The 20,107-nt window shown below is 30.0% G+C and overlaps 2 protein-coding genes across 4 annotated transcripts in view; both read right to left on the bottom strand.

The window, feature by feature from the left end:
- Positions 1-3,821, bottom strand: part of LOC107448005 (uncharacterized) — a gene marked incomplete in the record, with an annotated part of 12,576 nt that extends 8,755 nt beyond the window's left edge. The window contains 2 exon segments of the mRNA XM_071179905.1: positions 1,824-1,924; positions 3,686-3,821. Of these exon segments, the coding sequence (XP_071036006.1) occupies positions 1,824-1,924; positions 3,686-3,708 (124 nt within the window).
- A 7,167-nt stretch (positions 3,822-10,988) lies between these two features.
- Positions 10,989-20,107, bottom strand: part of LOC107448007 (uncharacterized) — a 134,138-nt gene continuing 125,019 nt past the window's right edge. For all 3 annotated transcript variants that reach the window (XM_071179902.1, XM_071179901.1, XM_016063102.4), the window contains exons 2-7: positions 19,522-19,618; positions 17,230-17,288; positions 16,495-16,602; positions 14,702-14,740; positions 12,840-12,866; positions 10,989-11,187 (exon numbers count right to left, since the gene is read on the bottom strand). In XM_071179902.1, the coding sequence (XP_071036003.1) occupies positions 11,119-11,187; positions 12,840-12,866; positions 14,702-14,740; positions 16,495-16,602; positions 17,230-17,288; positions 19,522-19,612 (393 nt within the window). In that variant the 5' untranslated portion in view covers positions 19,613-19,618 and the 3' untranslated portion in view covers positions 10,989-11,118. The remainder of the gene's footprint in view (positions 11,188-12,839; positions 12,867-14,701; positions 14,741-16,494; positions 16,603-17,229; positions 17,289-19,521; positions 19,619-20,107) is intronic.

Below are 20,107 nucleotides of genomic sequence, written 5' to 3'. Positions count from 1 at the left end.
ATCTATATATTAATAGGCTAGCAATATTTTGTCTCGCTAAAAACTCCCAAACTACGCAACAGAATTAAACAAATAAGGTGTCGTTTTAAAGGTATTGTTATGTAGATGTGCAATAAGGTCTTAAATTATGAAAATTTCCTTTAATTAATTAATAAAATTAATAATTTAGTTTCAACCAATGAGAATTCAGCAAATCATTTTTCGGGTGGTTCGCATAAGCATTGTTTCCGTAAGCATCGTTTGATTTAAAGCATTTCTGAATTAATAGATTGATAAACAAAAATAAGAGTGGATAAAAAAAAACGGAACTGAATTTCTTAAAAAAAGAATTCAATATCTTTAGTTCCTTTGATAAATTTTTAGTTTCATGATAAATTTTTTGTTTCGTTACAATAGAATGGCAATGGCATCGTGCGAATATTCAAACCAAAACAAACGTGCGAATATTCAAACCAAAACAAACTTTCTACAAACAATTATTTTGATTTGAGATTTAAAACGATATCTTAGTTATTTAGTTCTATTTTTATTTATTTAGTGCCTGCTGCCTAAATAAAATGCCTGCTATCAGGCGTCGAAATATCTCTGGCAGACGTCAGAGAAATGAATGGCGGAATTCTAAACGGGAAAGCATTTCTTATTGAGATATATTCTCTGCTACAGCTCCAAATTTCTCAGCTACATGAAGAAAAGATAATCAAATTGTGAAGGGGGCAGAGAAGTGTATAAATTTCATTAAGTAATTGATTTCAATATCTGGCATTTTTATTTTAAAATTTAAATTTGTTAAAATGTTTTTATAAGATTGCGAAGCAATATGCAATGGAACTGCGAAGCAGTTCTGGGGGTTGGCGAGCGTAGCGAGCAGGGGGCGGAGCCCCCTAGTATTCCGTTATAGCAGAAAAGGTTTTCTAATAGTCCCCTTTTAAATAATGTTAAAGTCTTTTATTTTTTCTGCTTTTGATATTTTTAATTTTGTGTCACAGTGATAATCTTTGATGATAATTCATCAGACTTTGATGACCATGATGATCATTCGTCAATTGTAAAGGCAATAATATGTAGAAACTCAGTTTTAGCATTTTTAGCTAGAAGTCTAATAATAAATGTTATACTGAAATATCAAAAAAATTATGTTTTTTTACAATCTCAGAAATATAACTCTCACTTTTGATGATTCAGCAATCTTTGAGCTATATTTCTTTAATTATGAGAATTTATTTCGTCACGTGGTGTAAGACAAAACGGAAACTTTTAAATATATGACGAAAATGCATCCTCAACTCGAAACCTCATAGTTGTGCATTGTGGAAGATTGTAACTAGAATAAAACTTGGAGAAGACTAGAAGATTGAAAATAAAGAAACAAAAGCAGCTGATTGTGTTGTATTGTGGCCAAGGCGTTTGCCTTGTACCAGGTACGAACCCTGGTCCGAATCCAGCATTTTGCAAGAGGAAATTTATCTCACTGTTCTATTTGTTTTTCTTGTGTTATTAAGGTGACAGTGACTCAGCTCAGTTGTATGTTGCTCACAATAAAATGGTTATTAGAAAAGTTATTTTGATGAAATATTCACTCGGAGCATACATCAAGAAACTGTTTCGTCACAAACGAAGAAAGTTTCGTAAAATATCAGTATCCATTTTTTGCAGTGCACTTACTTTGAAGTTTCTCTTTTTCTCTTTTCCTGTGACCCTTCCCAAATTAAAAAAAAATAGTATTTTGGAATTGCATCGCTTGTGCATTATTTATTACTTAATACTGTTACAATGAACAAATAAATCTGGATTTATTTCTGTTGGATGTAACAAATTTAACTCACCGCATAATGCTGTTCTCCAAGCTTCTCTATGGTGTTCCGCTGCCGCAAAGCATAAAGTAATTGTGAAAATAAAATATTGCATCATCAAGATGAGATGAGATCTAGATACAATTTTTTCCATTTATTATTAACCTTTAAATAAAACAATACAAAATGCTTTAAAAAAGTTCGATTATGCAAAATGCTTAGTTTAAATTCTCCTTAATTATTATTATTATTAATGCTATTATTTAATTATATTAACAGTTTTCGATTACATACAGAGAAAAATAATTTGGTGAAATTACCGTACTGAATGGTAATTACATTTCTGATTAAAAAACTAATAACTGGTAATGAAAACCAAGCTATACGGTATTTAAACTATTCATTTAGTACTTTTTTGTTATGATGACGGCTTTCCAGCAATTCTGGTTTTAAAAATTATAGTTGCTATAAAAATTATAAAATTATTAAAAAAATATTAATATTATTTAAAACTTATAGTTACTATAAAAAATATAAAATTATAAAAAAATTGTTAATATTATTTAAAAATTATAGTTATATAAGAAATATAGTTATTATAAACACACTTAGTAAAAACATGAAACTGAAAGTAAATTTAGCTGAATAAATGATTTGAATGCCATGTTCTAAGAGATATCATAATAAAACTGGTCATAATAAAACTGCCAAAATTTCTTACTTTTACCAAATTTTATCACATGTTATAAAGCCATAGTTTAATGTTAATTATATTAAAATCATTACCAAAGTGTTTCGATAAAATTTACTGAGCTACAATTCACTAGTTTTGACCACACATTTTTTCTCAGTGTAGAAATACTATTAAATTACTGTAATTGTTTCTTTTATCTCCTTCATTTAATGAGTGTCTCTGCGATTAAGATCATAATTAAATACTGGCTGTTACCATTTATGAAAAATATAACGTAGTTAAGTAATAGTTTTCAGTTAAGTATTATTGTCCTTTTATAACCGTCAACACGAACACGTTAAACGAAATGTTATATTATAAAAAAATATTTATATTACTAACTGCTTAAGAATGATATCGCAAAAAACAGCTCTTCTACTTAATGCTTTAAAAATAACAGTTGTTAAAACAACTATACTTTCAAATGTTTCAAAATTATTATGCTAAAAATAGATTTGCTAGATAATTGTTCAAACATTACGTTGCGTAAATCCCTTTTATTACTTTATGGTTCGAAATTATTGTTTTACTAAAAAGATAGACCAAGAGTTCAAATTTACATAACTAAAAACATTATTATTTTACTATATGGGAAAAAATAGCTACACTCTATGCTTCAAAATTAGACCATGGAGTTGTTCGAAATAACGTTACAAATTTTTTAAAAAATTAATTACTAAAGTTGACTTTATAACTTTCATAAATAATATCTCAATATCTCTTTTTTTAGATTTATGAATATTATATTTATGAAGTAAATATATATCAGTTCTCACAATGTAAAATAACTATGAAAGATATCATTTCATCCGAAGTAATTCGTACTTTCGAATAAAAAAAGTTAATTCCAATGGAAATTTTTTGAAACTTGAAATTTCTTATGAGATTGTAATAAGGTAATTTAAATTGATAAATACTTAGCACCACTATACAAAATTTTTATACCGCAGTTTTCACTGTCGCAGTTTGAAATTTAATTTGCTTATCTGTATAAATGATAATGATAACTACAATGTCCTTGAAGACTATAAGAAATATATTAATACAAACAAACACTAACAACCAAGAAAAATGACTTTTATAATTCATTTCTCATAAGTTACTTTTCTAAATCTAAAATGAAAGGAAACTTTAACTTTTACTTTGTTGCAAAGGAACTTACTTTGTCACAAAAACGATGCTCATGAAAATAGCAGTGTGGCATTCATTTTATAAGCACTCATTTTCAGAAATTAAAAAAATAATATTAATAAGTGTTATCTTCACCACAATGAAAATAAGATGATTGACAGCTTTCATCAAGCAACATTGTTACAGTTTGCTTCTGAACTGAATCGAAATCTTTCACAAGGTAAAGCAAGCTTTTATTCTATACCTATACAAAAATGTATGATGGATTATGACCATTTTTGCTTTGAATAAAAGTGTTTAAGAATTCATAATTTTGACAAGTAGAAAACAATCCCATTCATTAGTTGGTAAAACCGTTGTTTATTGTCCTGAATGGCACAAACAATCAGTGCGACAGATTTTCATATTTCTATTATTCTATTTAAATCTTTGTGGCGTTTGAAAAATTATTTTTATTTTGCAAAAAGTATTGCAATGTAATGGCAAAACCTACAATGGTAGGGTTAAAATTGTTCTTTTGTTTTCCTGTCTAGATCTATTCCTGAATTAACAATATTTTAGTTCTGCTTATTGGGTAGTTTTTATGGAGAAACAGAGGAAAGTATCTTGGGACGTTACATAGGACAGCAAAAACACAGAATGGGATGAATATCGTTTGAAATATTTTTGCCCACAGTAAGAGATTACAATACTACATTTATGCAGAAAATCACAAGTTAAATATATTATAAATAACTCTCTTTTTAATAGCTCTGATTATCACACAATCATGATTTTCAATTTTATTGCAAAAGCAATGATATTTTTTAAAAAGAAAATGTGAAGAAGCATTTGTGAATAAAAATGTTTTTATGTCCAGTTTAATCTTATTTATAATGATAAAGTTCAAATCATCATTTATTTTTGTAGACACAGATATTTATGACACGATGATGATACAGAGGATGTGAGGGATTTTTCAAATCCTTGTGGTAAGTTTATTTAATGTTTCATTGATTGCGCATACTCTGACCCACCAACTTATTGTTTCTTACTTTGTAAATGGGGACATACATTACATTCGTTGCGACGTATATTCATTGCAAATATCATACATTGTACACACATGCATGAGACATATATTCATTGATCATACATGAGTGGGCCAACATACATTGTACATGCATGCATGGGACGCTCATGCATTGAGTATATATGCATGGGACGAACATATAATGTACATACATGAGGGACATTCATGTATTGCTCTCATACACGCATATGACATACATATATCATACATACGTGCATTGAGCGTACATGCAGTGTATATGCATTCATGAGAAAAACATGCATTGTACAAAAATGCATGGGATACAGACATGCATTGTATATACATGCATACATTGTACATACACATCGTATATACATGCATACATTGTTGGATACATACATTGTACATTCATGCATGGGACATGCATAGGACAGTTATACAATGTATTGCACAAAATAAGAAACGGACCACCCTGAATAACTTTTTATTTGATCTGTATTTTACATTACAGGACTCAATCTTGAAGGCTGACTTCAGTGGTGACTTCAAACATGCTAATAAATTAGTGTAGACGATATTTTAAGTTGCGAAATCATACACAAAAACATACTTTCCCTGAATAAACATACGATTTGTCTGATGGATAGTACTCTCATACATTGTCCATATGTGCATGGGACAAACATATATTGCACACACTTACATTATACACACATACATTGAACAAACATGCATTGTGCATACATATATTGCACATACATGTTGTACGTATGTACGTTGGAAACCGATTACATGTAATCTTAAGTATGTGATAATCAAATATTTTGATTGCTTGTAAATGTAATTCTATGTAATCATCATTACTTGTAATCATGATTAAATGTAGTCATATATTTTTATTACATGATTACTTGGAATCGTTCTGCAATCGTGATTGCGAGGAAAAATGACCATATGTAATCAGAGATCATGATTACTTGTAATCGCAGTTACCTGTAATCGTGATTACAGGTAATTGACTGCAAAATAGCGATTATCTGTAATCAATTATAGTTGTAATAGATTACTGCTATCGACGTCCATCTCTGCAATCAGCCTATCTAAGTAGAGAGATGGCACTTTATTTTTTGATGCTGAAAGAGATTTCTCATCTCGCTCAATTTTCTGCAGTTATAAATTTACTTTAAGGTGGAAATACCTTGAAATTAAATAAGAAAAAATTGTAAAAATTCATTTTTGACAATTATAAAACATTAATAAAATTTAAAAAAAATGTTATTATAATATATGCTATTAATAGCATTATTTCAATCTGATTTTTAAATTGCAATCATTCGTATATAAACGAAAATCATTGGGTTTCAATTCTACGATTAATTAGTTACAACAATGTATTATTATAAAATACTTTTTTTTCAGTAAAAAATCTTTTTGTCTCTGTGATTTTGTTTAACAGTTAAATTACACAAGAAGTTAAATAAGCTCTAAATTCCCTCTTACTTTCGTCATAGTTGATTACTATATAAACAATATTTGCAAGTTTTCTTTTTTAGCAAGTTTTGATATTAGTAACTTAGAATTTGGAATACAGAGTTTTTTTTCTTTTGAACTTTTGCAGCGATGTAAATGCAAATTGTATGTTTTATTCAAGAGATGCGTAACTGAATTAAGTAAATATTTAAAAATAAAAGCCTTCTACGCTAATAATTTTTCATAAGCTAATTTGAGTTAAATTTTTCATCATTTAATTTAATAGTTATATCCAAAATTTTATTTAAAAATGTTCATTCCACAATTCCCGGTAAAAACGTTATGTTTGTTATGGAAGTTTTAATAACTTAGAAACCAAACATATTTCGAATTTTTATTACTCCCAAGAATTAATTTTTTAACCATTAACGTACATTTCATTCATTTGTTGGGATAGTCATTTTATTTACATTATTTCTTATCAGGCAGAAAGAGAAATTACTTTGAATAACTTTGATTCAAAATTAGAACTTAATAATGGTATATTTTTTATCATAGCAGAGATGAAATATATGTTAATAAATTAATAGTTTTTTATTGTTTCTCTAATTTATAGAAACTGCAATACGAAAAATCTAACTCGAAGAAAAATAATTTTTTGGTATGTTTAATAATATTCTTTTTGTGTTTGAGGCCCACAACCAGTTTTATGTATCTCTATTCAATACATATTTTATATAAAGTGATAATTAAATATGAAAATAACCACCGTACGTTTTCGAATTACTGTTCTGAATCCACTCCGCTGCTGTGGATTTTATAAAGTACTACCTGAATACCGATTCATCGTACTGTGAGAAAAGAAAAAAATAATCTTTTAATCAGTGTAGAACATATATGGCAACGTTACTTTTAAAAAGTAACGAATAAAAGTACAAGTATGTTTAAAAAAAGTAGCGAGTAAAAAGTAAAAAGTTCTTATTTTAAAAAGTAACGAGTAAAAAGTACAAGTAAAAGTACAAGTACTAAACAAAAAAAGTAACGATTTAAAAGTACATTTCTAGGAAATCGAAAATTCAAAGTAACCTAAAATTTTATTGAATAATATTCTTATGTTCTTTAATGTTTTTGCAAAATTGTTGTTATTTATTTAATTATTTTTAATTTTGAAAGTTATGGACATTAATTTATTTTTAAATTCGGAAGAATATTATAATATAATTTTATAATATAATCGTATAATATAATTTTAAAATCAAATATAATTTTAATATAAAACTTTTTATGGATTTGCACGAAAAAGAAATTTTATCTATTGATTTTATTTTTTAGTTTATTATTTTTATTTGTTTGAATTGCCATTGATTTAAAATTGTTTTACTCTTTAGAAACGCGTTTTAAAAGCACAAACGTAAACAAAGCAAACAAGGGGTTTCAGATAGCTTTGTGATCTGTGAGCTAGTAAAAAAAAATTGAATGTGCAGTATAAGTTGAAATAGACGGATTTAAACACGAAGTTAGCTGTGAATGCATATATATTGCACATTAATTTTATGAGTAAAAAAAACATAAGTATTTTTCTTTAATTTAATTTTTTTAAAGCTTACCGAGTTTTAGAAAAAAGTAACGATTTCATTCGATATTTCCGTTTTAAATACTTGTACTTTTTCCCTAAAAAAGTAACGAAAGTACAAGTAAAAGTACTAAATTTAAAAAGTAACGAAGTACAAGTGAAAGTACGTACTTTTTACTTGTACCGGCGGTACAAGTAACGAAAGTAAAAGTACTGCCATATATGGTGTTGAAGAACACTACCAAACCATGCACAAAACTGAAAGACCTATGGCAACACAATTAATAAATCTAAAATAATTCCAATTTTTCTTATTTATTATTATATACTAATCCTTCCCTGTGTTACGCTATTAGATTAAGCAAAAGAAGTTTTTAGTAGGTCACTCCAATAAAATAAAAATGAACTGTTTTCGGTATCATTTAGCATGAACTGTAAGGGTGGTCAAAATTTACCACATTCTATTTTTTTCGCTACCTGTACCATTCAAGAAGACGTAAAAAACCCTCTTTCCATTCCACTGTATTTGATTGGTACTGATTTGATAAGTATGACACGTACTATTGTAATATATATTGTACTATTAGTATATTTGGTACCTATTAAAACTGTGTAATTTACCAGTAGTTCTTATTCCCAAAATAAATTAATAATTATAGGCGTCAATAATCGTATGGTAATTTTTTATGGTTCTTAATAACGAATTCGTATAATTTCTTCTCCAGTTTTGCTTTTCAGTACATTAATTGTTTTTTTAGTCTTAATTAGTACCTATTACTAAAACTAATTGAGCATCATTGGAGTAAAAAATGTCATGGTGATTTTTTACTTCTCTCTAAAACTATTTCTTTAAAAAATAGTTGGGTGATTTTTCGAAAAATAGTTTAGTGATTAAATAAAATAGAATCATTATTTTGCTTTTAAGTAGAAAGGCTATATTTTAAATTTTAATTATCATCTATAAGAACTGAGGTGGAAAAGGATAGAGCATTCGCTTTCTAATTAGGTGAATGGGGTTCGAATCCCATCAATGGTTGGTCGATACAAATTGCGCACCCGGCTCGCATCGACCTCAGTGCTGACATACAATATGCGAAATGATGGACGTGATTTTCCTTTCCATGTAACGCAAATGCGGATTAGCTTCGTCAAAAAGTCCTCCACGAAGGTAAATTTATCTCAATACTTGATCCAAGAGTTCCCTTGTCTTCTTAAATGGGTTAAAAATTGCAAGGCTGTGCAGTAGAATATTTGAAGTCGTAAATTAACTTGGGTCGGCTGTTCAACGACGGTTATAAAATAAAATAAAATTATCAGCTATTGCAGACACCAAGGACCTTTAATAATAGTATGGTGATTTTTTTTACGGTTTCACAAAACGAATAAGTACCTTTTCACGAATAAAGTTGTTTTTTAGGACATTTTACCAAAATTAATCTAGCGTCTTTGGCGTTAATAAATAATAGGAGAGCCGCGATAGCTCAGGGGATAGACCGTTCGTCTTCCAATGAGGTGAACCGGGGTTCGATGGCTGGTCGATACAAATTCCGCATCCGGCTTGCACCGACCACAGTTCTAACATGAAATATCCTTAGTGGTAGACTGACTGATCATGGGTTAGAGTCCCCTTGCCGTCAGGCACGCCGTGGGAGGTTCTCGTGGTCTTCCTCACCATGTAACGCAAATGCTGGTTAGTTCCATCAGAAAGTCCTCCACGAAGGCAAATTTTTCCCAATACTTGATCCAGGAGTTCCCTTGTCTTCTGGATTGGGTTCAAAATTACAAGGCTTCGGAGTTGAACATTAGCAGTCGTAAACCCAAAAAATGGGTCGGCTGTTCAACGACTGTTATAAAATAAAATAAAAATAAATAATATGACGATTTTGTACGCTTCTCCTAAATATTCTCCAATAGTTTTGCCATTTAATACATAGTTTATTTTTTTCAATAAATACGATTCAATTGTACGATTCAGAGAGGGACAGCACGAAGATGAATCTAGGGTTAAGGTGGGATTAGAACCCGCTACACCCACGCTAAAGATCGTTAGGATGGTGATACTATTTGATCAGATACCCTTGAATTATATAATGTACTTTGGAAAAGAAGAAATAAAGATATTATGAAGAAGATGAAAATTTTTATAAACTGCTTAGTAAAGAGAAAATTCTCAAGAGACGATTATGCACACAATTTATATTAACTACTAAGGATTAAGTCAGCACAATATAGTTTTATGCTATAGTTAACTTCATTTTTTATATACGTTTTATGTTTTTCCTTAAATCTTCTAATTTGATTTTTGGAAAAGGATAGCTTTTTCTGTTTTTCAATTAAAAGGAACCTATATACTGAAATTAGACTTTTACATTTCTTTTATTTTTAATATCAAGAATTTATAATTTTATCAATATATTTTAACTAGATATTTTAACTAGATATTTTAAATAAAAGCTTTAAAATAAGAAGTTCTGTGTTTGCGAAAACTCTTTATGTGTATCAAATATATTGTATGTTGCGCACTTTCAATATCATGAGTATGCTAAAGGTATGGTACCAAATTCAATTCGCATGAAGACTATGGAATCAATTCTTATCCTTTGTGATGCAAAAGTGCAATCGTCATTTATTAAATTTAAAATGTGTATATCCTTTACAGCTGTACAACTGTAAGTTTTTTAATGGTAATTAGCCGGGTTGAAACAGATGGTCTATCGTGCGGGTTATGCAAATGGACGTTTCCCACTCATTGAAATTCCTTATTGAGACCCCTAACGCCATTTGTTGGACACAAGCTGCTCATACGTTCAAAACTAGGAGATTTTACACAAATATGCAGAATTACGAACGAGGCACCTGTACTTTTCATATGCAAATGCTGAATTGAAATATATGTTGCAAGTTTGCAAAGGGCATGAAATGAAGGGATAAGATGATTTCAAACTAAAATAACATAAAGGAAAAAAAAACTTTTTTTTCAAAATTCCAACACAAATCTGGATCCTATATTATAAGTTCGTATGGCCAATGGCTTAATAAAAAATCCTTCAGTAGAAATTGAGAAATGAAAAATACTTTTTAAATAATCTAGGAGATCGTATTTTAAACAATAAAAGCAATAGCACTTCTTTTTATGTTAACTTGAGAAATATATTCTTGTTTTCCCGGCAGAAAAAATATATACAGCTATCTATGCGTGAAATAAATAATTTCAACTCTTCAGAATGACGCTAAAGTAACTAAAAGAACTTTAACTGATAATAATTAAGGATTTTTTATTATGTAAATAAAGTTTTATTCAAGCAAGCACATTTCGATACAGAGACCGCAAAAACAAGGTAAACAGCTGCATTTTCAAACGCTGCAATTCGTACAGTTTTCTTTATAATTACTTCCTCATGAATAAATCTTCCATTTCGGTTAAGCCATGCTTCTTGAATAATTCTTGATAGCAAGTCTAAAAAAATAAAATTCTCAGAGTTAAAGAATTCATATAAAAGCTCACTTCAATTACATTTCGATTACTGGAATTTTTTTGAGAGAAATTAAGGGTAGTTTGTATGATGGATATAGATAAATCTTTCTTTCTTTTAGTTAAGATCTAATGATTTTTTTGCGAGAGATAGTTGTGGCTGCTGGATGCGTTTGGTGAGATACATCTGGTAGGTTTAAGAAGGTGCGAACTTTCAGAAAACGTAAATGTCATGTCTGTCTCTAGATGTCTGCCCGAAACTTTTAGCATCCCCAGTAGTTGTATTGGTCGTAAATGTGCAATATAGTAGAAATTCAAAATACACGTAAAATTATGAATGGTTTCTAGTTTATAGTCGTTGTATATTACGTATAATTTGCAACACCTTCCAGTGGCCGTATTAAGCAGAGGGGGCTAAGAGACAACGCCATCATGCATCCGGCCGAATGGAGCTTCTAAAGCCTAATAACTCTAAAACATTAAATCCATTTTTGTTCTGAAATAAAATTTTTAATATTTGGTTAAAGGGGAAATATTTTATGAAGAATAAAACTTTTAAGTATTCTTTAAAATAAAGTTTTAAGTCATTAAATATTCTATATTAATATTATTTTAAATGTAAAAACAACATTTTCATGGGATATTTTTAACTTCTAAGATAAATTAGCAATATCTTGTTAGAAATGCCATACAATAATTTCCGCCTACATTTTGCATAAAAATGAATTTATAATATGGGTTTAGATTTTCATGAATTCAATTGGTATGCATCGTTCTATTGTGTTAATTCCTTTCAATTAAATATTATCATTTACCTTACCACTTTGGGCAGGGAATTTAATTAAGAAGTACATCTCGAGCATCTACACGCCAATTATGTGTTGGTTTCTTTATTCTTTTTTAATGTGTTTACTTTTGCTCTTTCATTTTGGACATGTTATTTTAAAGTTCTCTCCTTACAATCTTTTAATTTACCAATAAAAGCACCAGTAAGTCACACTTTGAGGTATAGTGATTGTAGTTCTCCGTTTTCAGGAATGAACGTAATTCACCGAAACTTAGTGCCATGTGGAGAAAAAAATTTTGCTCTTTCATTTTGGACATGTTATTTTAAAGTTCTCTCCTTACAATCTGTTAATTTACCAATAAAAGCTCCGGTAAGTCACACTTTGAGGTATAGCGCTTGTAGTTCTCCGTTTTCAAGAATGAACGTAACTCGCCGAAACTTAGTGCCATGGGGAGAAAAAAATTTTGGTAAAATTATTGTGCTGCATGGTTATGAAATTTCTGGTATATAAAACCATAATTCAAGTAATAAAAATCAAAATGGGACTTGGTATTTAAACCACTAATTTATATGTTTTTAAAATATTTCATTAAGAATAAATTTATTGCATATTATTTGCATTTAGTATACATGGAATATTTTGACTAAAATATTTTTTTAAAAATTATATTAAAAAGCTTTCCATTATGTTAGAACAAGCACAACTCGAGAAAAATAACCCAATCTAAAATTTTAAGCAATTTTTTCCTTTTTTTGCTTGCTTTCCAAATTAGATTATGTTGAAAATCATGTTCAAATACATTTAAAATTATAGAACAATTTTTTGCTGAAAAAAGAAATATATACTTACGATTGCTTCGTCTGGTTTATTTTCTTTCTAAAATTAAAGTTTTCTTATTCATTAAACAAGATAGAATAAAAGTTTTTGATTTAAAATGAGAAAAGTAATAGAAATAAACTTAAATTTTGAAAGATTGAATTAGTCCTTAATCCTTAACTTCTACAATACGTACTCTACAATATTTTTAGAGACACAAGAGTGCCTCTCATAGTAACAAAATTCGAGAAATAAGGGATTCTGAAAATACCATGAACATTGTAAGTTTGTATCTGCTCAGCATTTGCGTTATATGACGAGGAAAACTATGAAAATCTCCCATGGGTAGCTCAGCCGCAAAGGGATTCAAACTCGTGATCCATCTGTAGCAGAGGATATTCTTACGTCAGCACTGACTCATTGGGAGACAGACGCTCTATATTCTAGAACACCACCAATTTAATCAATTTGTTAATTTCCGGAAATTTGTTAGCAGTAACTTTGGGTTTTTGTATACCTAAAATTAAACAAGACTGTTGACAGCGCCACATATTTATGATACATTTTGATAATAATGATTCAATGCTTGAGTTGGTGAGGGCCTTAAGTTCAACTCCCCGTTCTTCCATACCGAAACTGGGAGGGCATTCTGTTACGACAAATGTAACGCTCATGTTAGTATAACATGCTTTAGAACTCCTCGTCAGTATTCACAGACTGTACCGAAAACTCCTGTTCTAAGAAAGAAGGGTTTTTTCCCTTTGAGATTTTGTGAAGTAGCGTTTCCTATGCGTACTCAACTATCCGAGTTTTATTTTATTCTATTTTATAAACTGCGTTGAACAGTCAACCTGATTCCGAGATTAAGACTATCAATGCTCAACTACAAGTTCTTGCAATTTTGTTCCCAACCCAGAAGACAAGGAAACTCCTGTATCAAGTATTGGAACAAATTGGACTTTGAGGAATTTTGATGAAACTAACCAGTATTTGCGTAATATTCGAAGTAAAACCAACGGAAAGGAAATTCTAACCATGATCCGTCTACGACTGAGAATATTTTACGTCAGCACTGTGGTCGATATGAGCCGAGAGCAGAATTCATATCAACCGGCCACCACTGGGATTGGAACCAGGGTCACCTCTTTGAGAGGCGAACGCTCTATCTCCTGAGCCAACGCAGCCCTAACTGTCCGAGTTGAAGCACAAGATTACGGAAGTTGCTGCTGGACATCATTGAAGACATGCTGCTAAAAGTGTGGAAAGACATAACCTATAGGTCATGTCGTCTGACATATAGAGCTGTATTAAACACTTATATAACTAGAACGTTACTGCATTTTCTAAGAGAATATCTTTTTGTTCCTACTCACAGTTGCAGTGTGATGAAATATATATATAAATCTGCTATATTGTCTACATGGTACACTAAATAAGAAAAAAATAGATTATCTTTATAACTTTAATCTATAGTATGAAAACCTAGTCTTACTTGCTAAGTAGCTTGTGCGTATAATACTTTTAGTCACAAATAATTATAGACTCAAAATAGTACTTTTTCAGAATAAGAAAGTTTTTTTATAAATGGATTTGGATTTCTGACCATCAATTTATGGAAAACAGATAGCACTTTGGAAATTATAGTTATAATAGTTTAGTCAGAAAGGCGGAGAAATATAGTTGGCTTATTGTTATTTTTCCTTTTTGTGTCATATCTTTAAAGCTGAAAATAATTCAATGTAAAATATAATTTTTTAAAGATATTTCAATACTATTTAAGTAATAATCTGAAAAATATTTAATGATATGGTAAAGAAATTTATAAAAAATCCTTCTAGATTTATAAATTTACAGATACGCTAGTATGAGGAAAATCACTGTTCACAAATACTTACGTCATCTTTAAAACCCTTGCCGTCAATACATTCTTCCAACTATAATAAAAATTACAATAATATTATCTTTAATACACATTAGGTGGTTTAAAATTATTGTTCAAAAATATACATGTATAGGTCAAACGCAATTTAGTTGAATTAGAGTAATTATGTACCAGGAAGAAACTGTGTACTTTAAGGTATACGATGATCAGTATTTTAAAGGGTGTGAAGAACAATAAACCTACTTGACATTTATAAATAATCGATCTCCTACTTTTTAGAAAGTAGTTATAACCCCTATTCTGTAATAAAATACAACATTTTCAGCTTAAAATGAATTAAAATGTTTAGATTTGTTAATAATTAAATAAATGGAGAGTATTGTGTTGTTATAATTCAAATAAATTCAAGAAATTCGCTTCAAAGCTACAAAGTAGATTTAATGAAATTTGGTATTAACATATAGGTGAATACAATGCAAATAAAACACTCAGTTTGGAATTGCGAAATAGTGGTAGCAGAATTGAACCTCTTAGGTGCTTTTTTTGAAGATACAGCTTTTTAGGAGATATTATACCTGCCTCTTACTCATACACAGCGTAATAACGTGATTTTACGGGTGAAGTAATGCAGTTTAGAGTCCCTGGGACTCTAAACTGCATTATTTATTCTTGTCCACCAATGCTGTTTTTTGACCATACGTATTATATGGGAGAGATTGCTAGCTGCATATGCTCTTCCCACAGTCTCTTAATATAGAGATGAGGTGAGGAGACCTGGCCGGTACATTCACCAGGATAATAATTTCACCTTACAGAAAATAATAGATTAGATTAAAATAGATTAGAATAAAATAGATTAGATTAAGATAGATTAGAAAATAATAATATATAGATATTTGTCCAAGAATTGTTTCCCATTAAAAGGGAATCAGGGCTAACTACAAACCCAAAGAAGCAAACATAGGGCTCCAAGATTTAATCTTTACCCCTCAAACCAAGCGAAGTCAACTTCTTAAAAAGGCACGGATGAATGTGCAGATATTCAACAAGAAGCCCTTTTAGATTACCAAATTTCCGCAGTCGTAATGACCGATTTATGGGATATTGGAAAGCATATAATGACTCTTGTTCACCTCCATATGAAAGCAGATAATGACTCTTGAACTCCTCCATATGAAGAGAATTATGAAAAGAATTAGAGGCGGAGATCCTTTACCTGCCTTGAAATATCTGACCGGTGAAAAATGTGATCGTTATTGTTTCTAAAATTTTTAATCAGTAAATTCATATTCAAATGAAGAAACAGATCAACTTCAACGAAATATGACGAATTTCATCAAAATATGACGATCATTTCAGAAAAAAAGGATTTCGAAAAAAGAAAAAGAAAAAAAGGAAACTATTATTCATTTTAAATGCAAAATTGTAAGGGTTTTCTAATTTTCATCCTTAACTTCTTCACACCAACTGTATTAATCAGTTTTGATAATTATAAATATAGATGTGCGCTTTGTCTCACTTAAACGTCACTACACAATCCCTAATATACTTATTATAGTGACTTCCTTTTTTACAATCATTTAAAAATGATGTATTGGTGTCGGTCAAAAGTCCTGTATGCTCAAAACTTTATTTACTTTAATATATTCTGGACGTATTCATAAAAGTTGAAAATGCTAAGGGAATGTAAAATTATTCAGTGAGCTTTATCAGTTATGATACTAAGTCTAAGATTTTTTTCCTCTAAAGAAGAAAATAAAATGTTTGATATTTTAAAAAAGATAATCTATCTGAATTGGCACATACTTTGTCAAAGATAGCTCTATCTTCGCAAGCTTCTTTAGTGAATTGCTTTATGTCGTCACTGGAGGATGGAGAAAGTGTCGTCATGCATTCTTTTGCAGCAGTTTGAATCTTAAAAAGAGGTAAGCATAATTTTTAATATTTGAGTTCAATGAATTGAGTAATAAATCAGATACTTTAAATTGTTAAAAGAAGGAAGTGATTGTTTTACTACGGAAAATCAAATAAAAGTTGATTAAATTTGTTATAGTTGAGTAAAAATTAAAGTGTGCGCACTACACAGTAAAAATTCCGGATTACATTGCGACTTAAAGGTTCTTCTAACAGTAATTTAAGTGTGATTTTTTTTACAGTGAGGTTCAAGGTTTAAATTAGAAAGAATAACTGGTTAGAGCACTGAGAAAATAGGGTCAGAAATATTTAAAGAAAATTCTTTAAATATATCAATATATATAAAGAAAAAAAACAAGTTGAAAAAAGTTTCCTCAAGCAACTGAATTATTCAAATATAGTATTCGAACAAATGAATTAAAAATCTTCTTTGAGATGACATCCGGGCAAAATATCATGACATGCATTTTAGCAGTACTCAATTTAAAAAACACCGACAACACGAAACACCAAAACACCGACAAGAGTCGGCTTCACGACAATGAGGAAAGCTGTCGGTAATTACGGCGGCTGACAATATATATACGGCGGCTGATATAATAGATATATAATATTTTCAATTCTTACTTCTTCGGCTTCCAACACAAAGCACTTTTCAGTACCATCCAAGAGCTCTTCGTCCAATTCTGTAAATTAAACAAAAATAAATAAAAAGCAAATAAATTAAAAGAACAAATAATGAAGAAAGAGGAAAAACAAATGGTACTTATTGCACATTTACGCTGAAATACATTAAAGAATGAAACTGAAAGACTTGTTAAATTAAATAAGCTGGATTTTAAAAATTTATTTTTACATCATTGAATTATTATTTCCATACATTTTGGAGTTTTACTGATGATTATAAGACTTTCCACGAAAAAGAGAGTGCTTCTATTTTAATTGTAAGTTATATTGCATTTTGTAGCGTAGGTTGTTTCCGCATTATTTTTAATTTTATAATAAATTTTTTTCCAAACGTTTCTTAAGCGGCATTAAATGATCTCTGCTCGGTGCTCAAACCGTATGAGATATAATTTTCATTTTATCTTTACCCTCTTAAAACTTTGGTGTTATTTTTAGTACTCGTATTTTATAATTTTATCATTTGTTTTAATTGATACTAGTCTGTGTTGGCACGCATAAATTTCAGTATTTGATTCGAATTTGAGCTTACGCAATTCTAATGTACGTTGCCTTTCGCGTTCCTCTCGTTATTCTTCTCGCGCAAGTTCTTATTGCTATTCCCGTTCTTGTCCTAGTTCAAGTCCTTCTCGCCTAATTCTCTCTGCTATAATTCTAACCTGTAATTCTAGTCTATGATAATTTCGCATCCTCAATCTCTCATTATTTTTACAACCCATAATTATTTCTTTTATTTCACACACACGAGCTTGAAGTGGAATATTTTCACATAGCTTGCCGGCTAGCTCTATGAGATCTGATTTTTCCCCTCTTTATTATTAAAGGACATAATTTTTATAGCAGGATGTCCTAAAATAACTAGGAACGTAGTTTATGAAGTTCATCACTTCTAAAAGTAATCAACAAAATTTGACAAAAAATCTATAACGCTGCCTCCAGTAACAAGTCTGTAGTGTCATAAGTAACAGAAAACGTGAGTTTGATAATCTTGATTTTAAATCTAACATAGATTGAAACGTAGAGATAGGAGGTAAGGCTTATTGAGGAATCCGTTTAAAATAACCGCTCACACATTCACAGAGAAGTGAATTAGGAATTCATGTGTGGCATATGTTGACTCATTTGAACACATATGATTCTTGTAAATAATGAAGACGCTTTCCTTCGAGAAAATTTTCTATTCTGTGAACAACACATCTGATAAAAAATTCGTCTGCACTTCTCACTGCTGCAGAAACAAACGAACAGAAATCAACACAAAGAGTCACACAATCAGTCACTTGCAAGACTTGAACTCTCTGCAAAATGTACAGGTGCAAACAATTTTCTTAAACACTCTTTAAATGATGGCTGTCTCACATGCAGATGATTTGCAATAAGCTCTAACTCCGCTTGCGATCAAGAGGACAACTCTTGCACTTGTGTGAAGTGTTTCACTCACAACAAGATAGATTTTTTCATACTAGGATGCAATACAGTCCTTTATTCACAGCTCTTGGCAGAGGTGGCGGCAAATGAACCATTTACAAATAGGGACCGATGCAATCTCTCGAACATTTTGAGTTTTAGCATACGAAAGCTCGGCTCCTGTGACAATCGTAACTATGACCTATCATTTCAGCAGCGTTATACATTATATACATGTCAGTCTTTTCACCATGCTTAAAACCTCCTATCATACTTGAAATCTCAACCAACAATAATCGCAAAGAACATTATTTCGTTGACGCATCAGACTGCGGTTTGCCCGATTCCCTATCGCCTTCCCTCATTGTATTATTACCAGCCAATCACGGATGTAGTTCGTATTACGGTTAGTGATCATAATTATGAATATTTTTTGTAAATATTGTATTTTTGCAAGGAAGTGCTTTGCGTTTTGTAAATAAGCGCATTTTTATCATGTGTCATTTTCTGCTTCCGTTTTATAACATACCCCTTTAGTACCCAAGATTCCTATATAAAACATACATGATTTATAACACTCAACCGTTCCTCTAAGTTTTTCCCATGGTCGTAGAATAACCCCTATATAAGGAAGATTTTAAGACTCTTGATCAGATATTCCTACAGTGATATTATAGCAATGATTTGATACAACGCAAGTTATGTAGTGTAAAAACCAGCTTAACACAACACCACTTATTCATGATACATAAAATAACAGGTAAAAACAACAAGTTTTTATTTCAAATGTAATTATAGAAAATATTTACAAAAGAAAAAGAAACTTACTGCATAAAGCGTTCTGCCAAATTTCCTTATGATCATTAGCTGCCGCAAAAGAAAGTAAGGCAATTGCAAGAATCAAGCACAGGCTCTTCATCTTTTTCTGTTTTTGTGAAAAGTAAATTGAATTTATTCATAATTCAAGTAAAATGCAATTGTTTTTCAGATTTTTTGAATTTCTTCAAAGAAACATTAATTTTTTAGCGCTCTTGAAAAAAAAATGTGCACGAAGTACTCTCAATTTACATTGCTTATTGCTTGAATTATTTAAAAGGACTAATATAAATCAATCTCAACACAAAATGCATTTTATAAATTTGAAAGGAAACCAAACTGTTTCTAACGATGAATGTTGTCTATAATTAACAAATTGATTAAAAATTCCGGTTCTCCTTAAAAGCATACGCAGCAATAACAACGAAAATGTTTAATCTAGAATTAACAAATTAAGTAACTAATTTCTGTTCCTCAAAAAAACGCAGAAAAGAAGTATTAACAAAAAAAAGGTCTTCACCCGTCGACAAGAATTGACATGTTAACAACTAAATCCGTTTATTTCTTAAAAAACTGCTACAATAATGAAAATCATAAA

This window comes from Parasteatoda tepidariorum, chromosome 4 (assembly GCF_043381705.1).
Source record: "Parasteatoda tepidariorum isolate YZ-2023 chromosome 4, CAS_Ptep_4.0, whole genome shotgun sequence".
NCBI lineage: Eukaryota > Metazoa > Arthropoda > Arachnida > Araneae > Theridiidae > Parasteatoda > Parasteatoda tepidariorum.
Note: the sequence above shows the minus strand (reverse complement) of the source record. Positions and strands in the feature narration are given on the sequence as shown.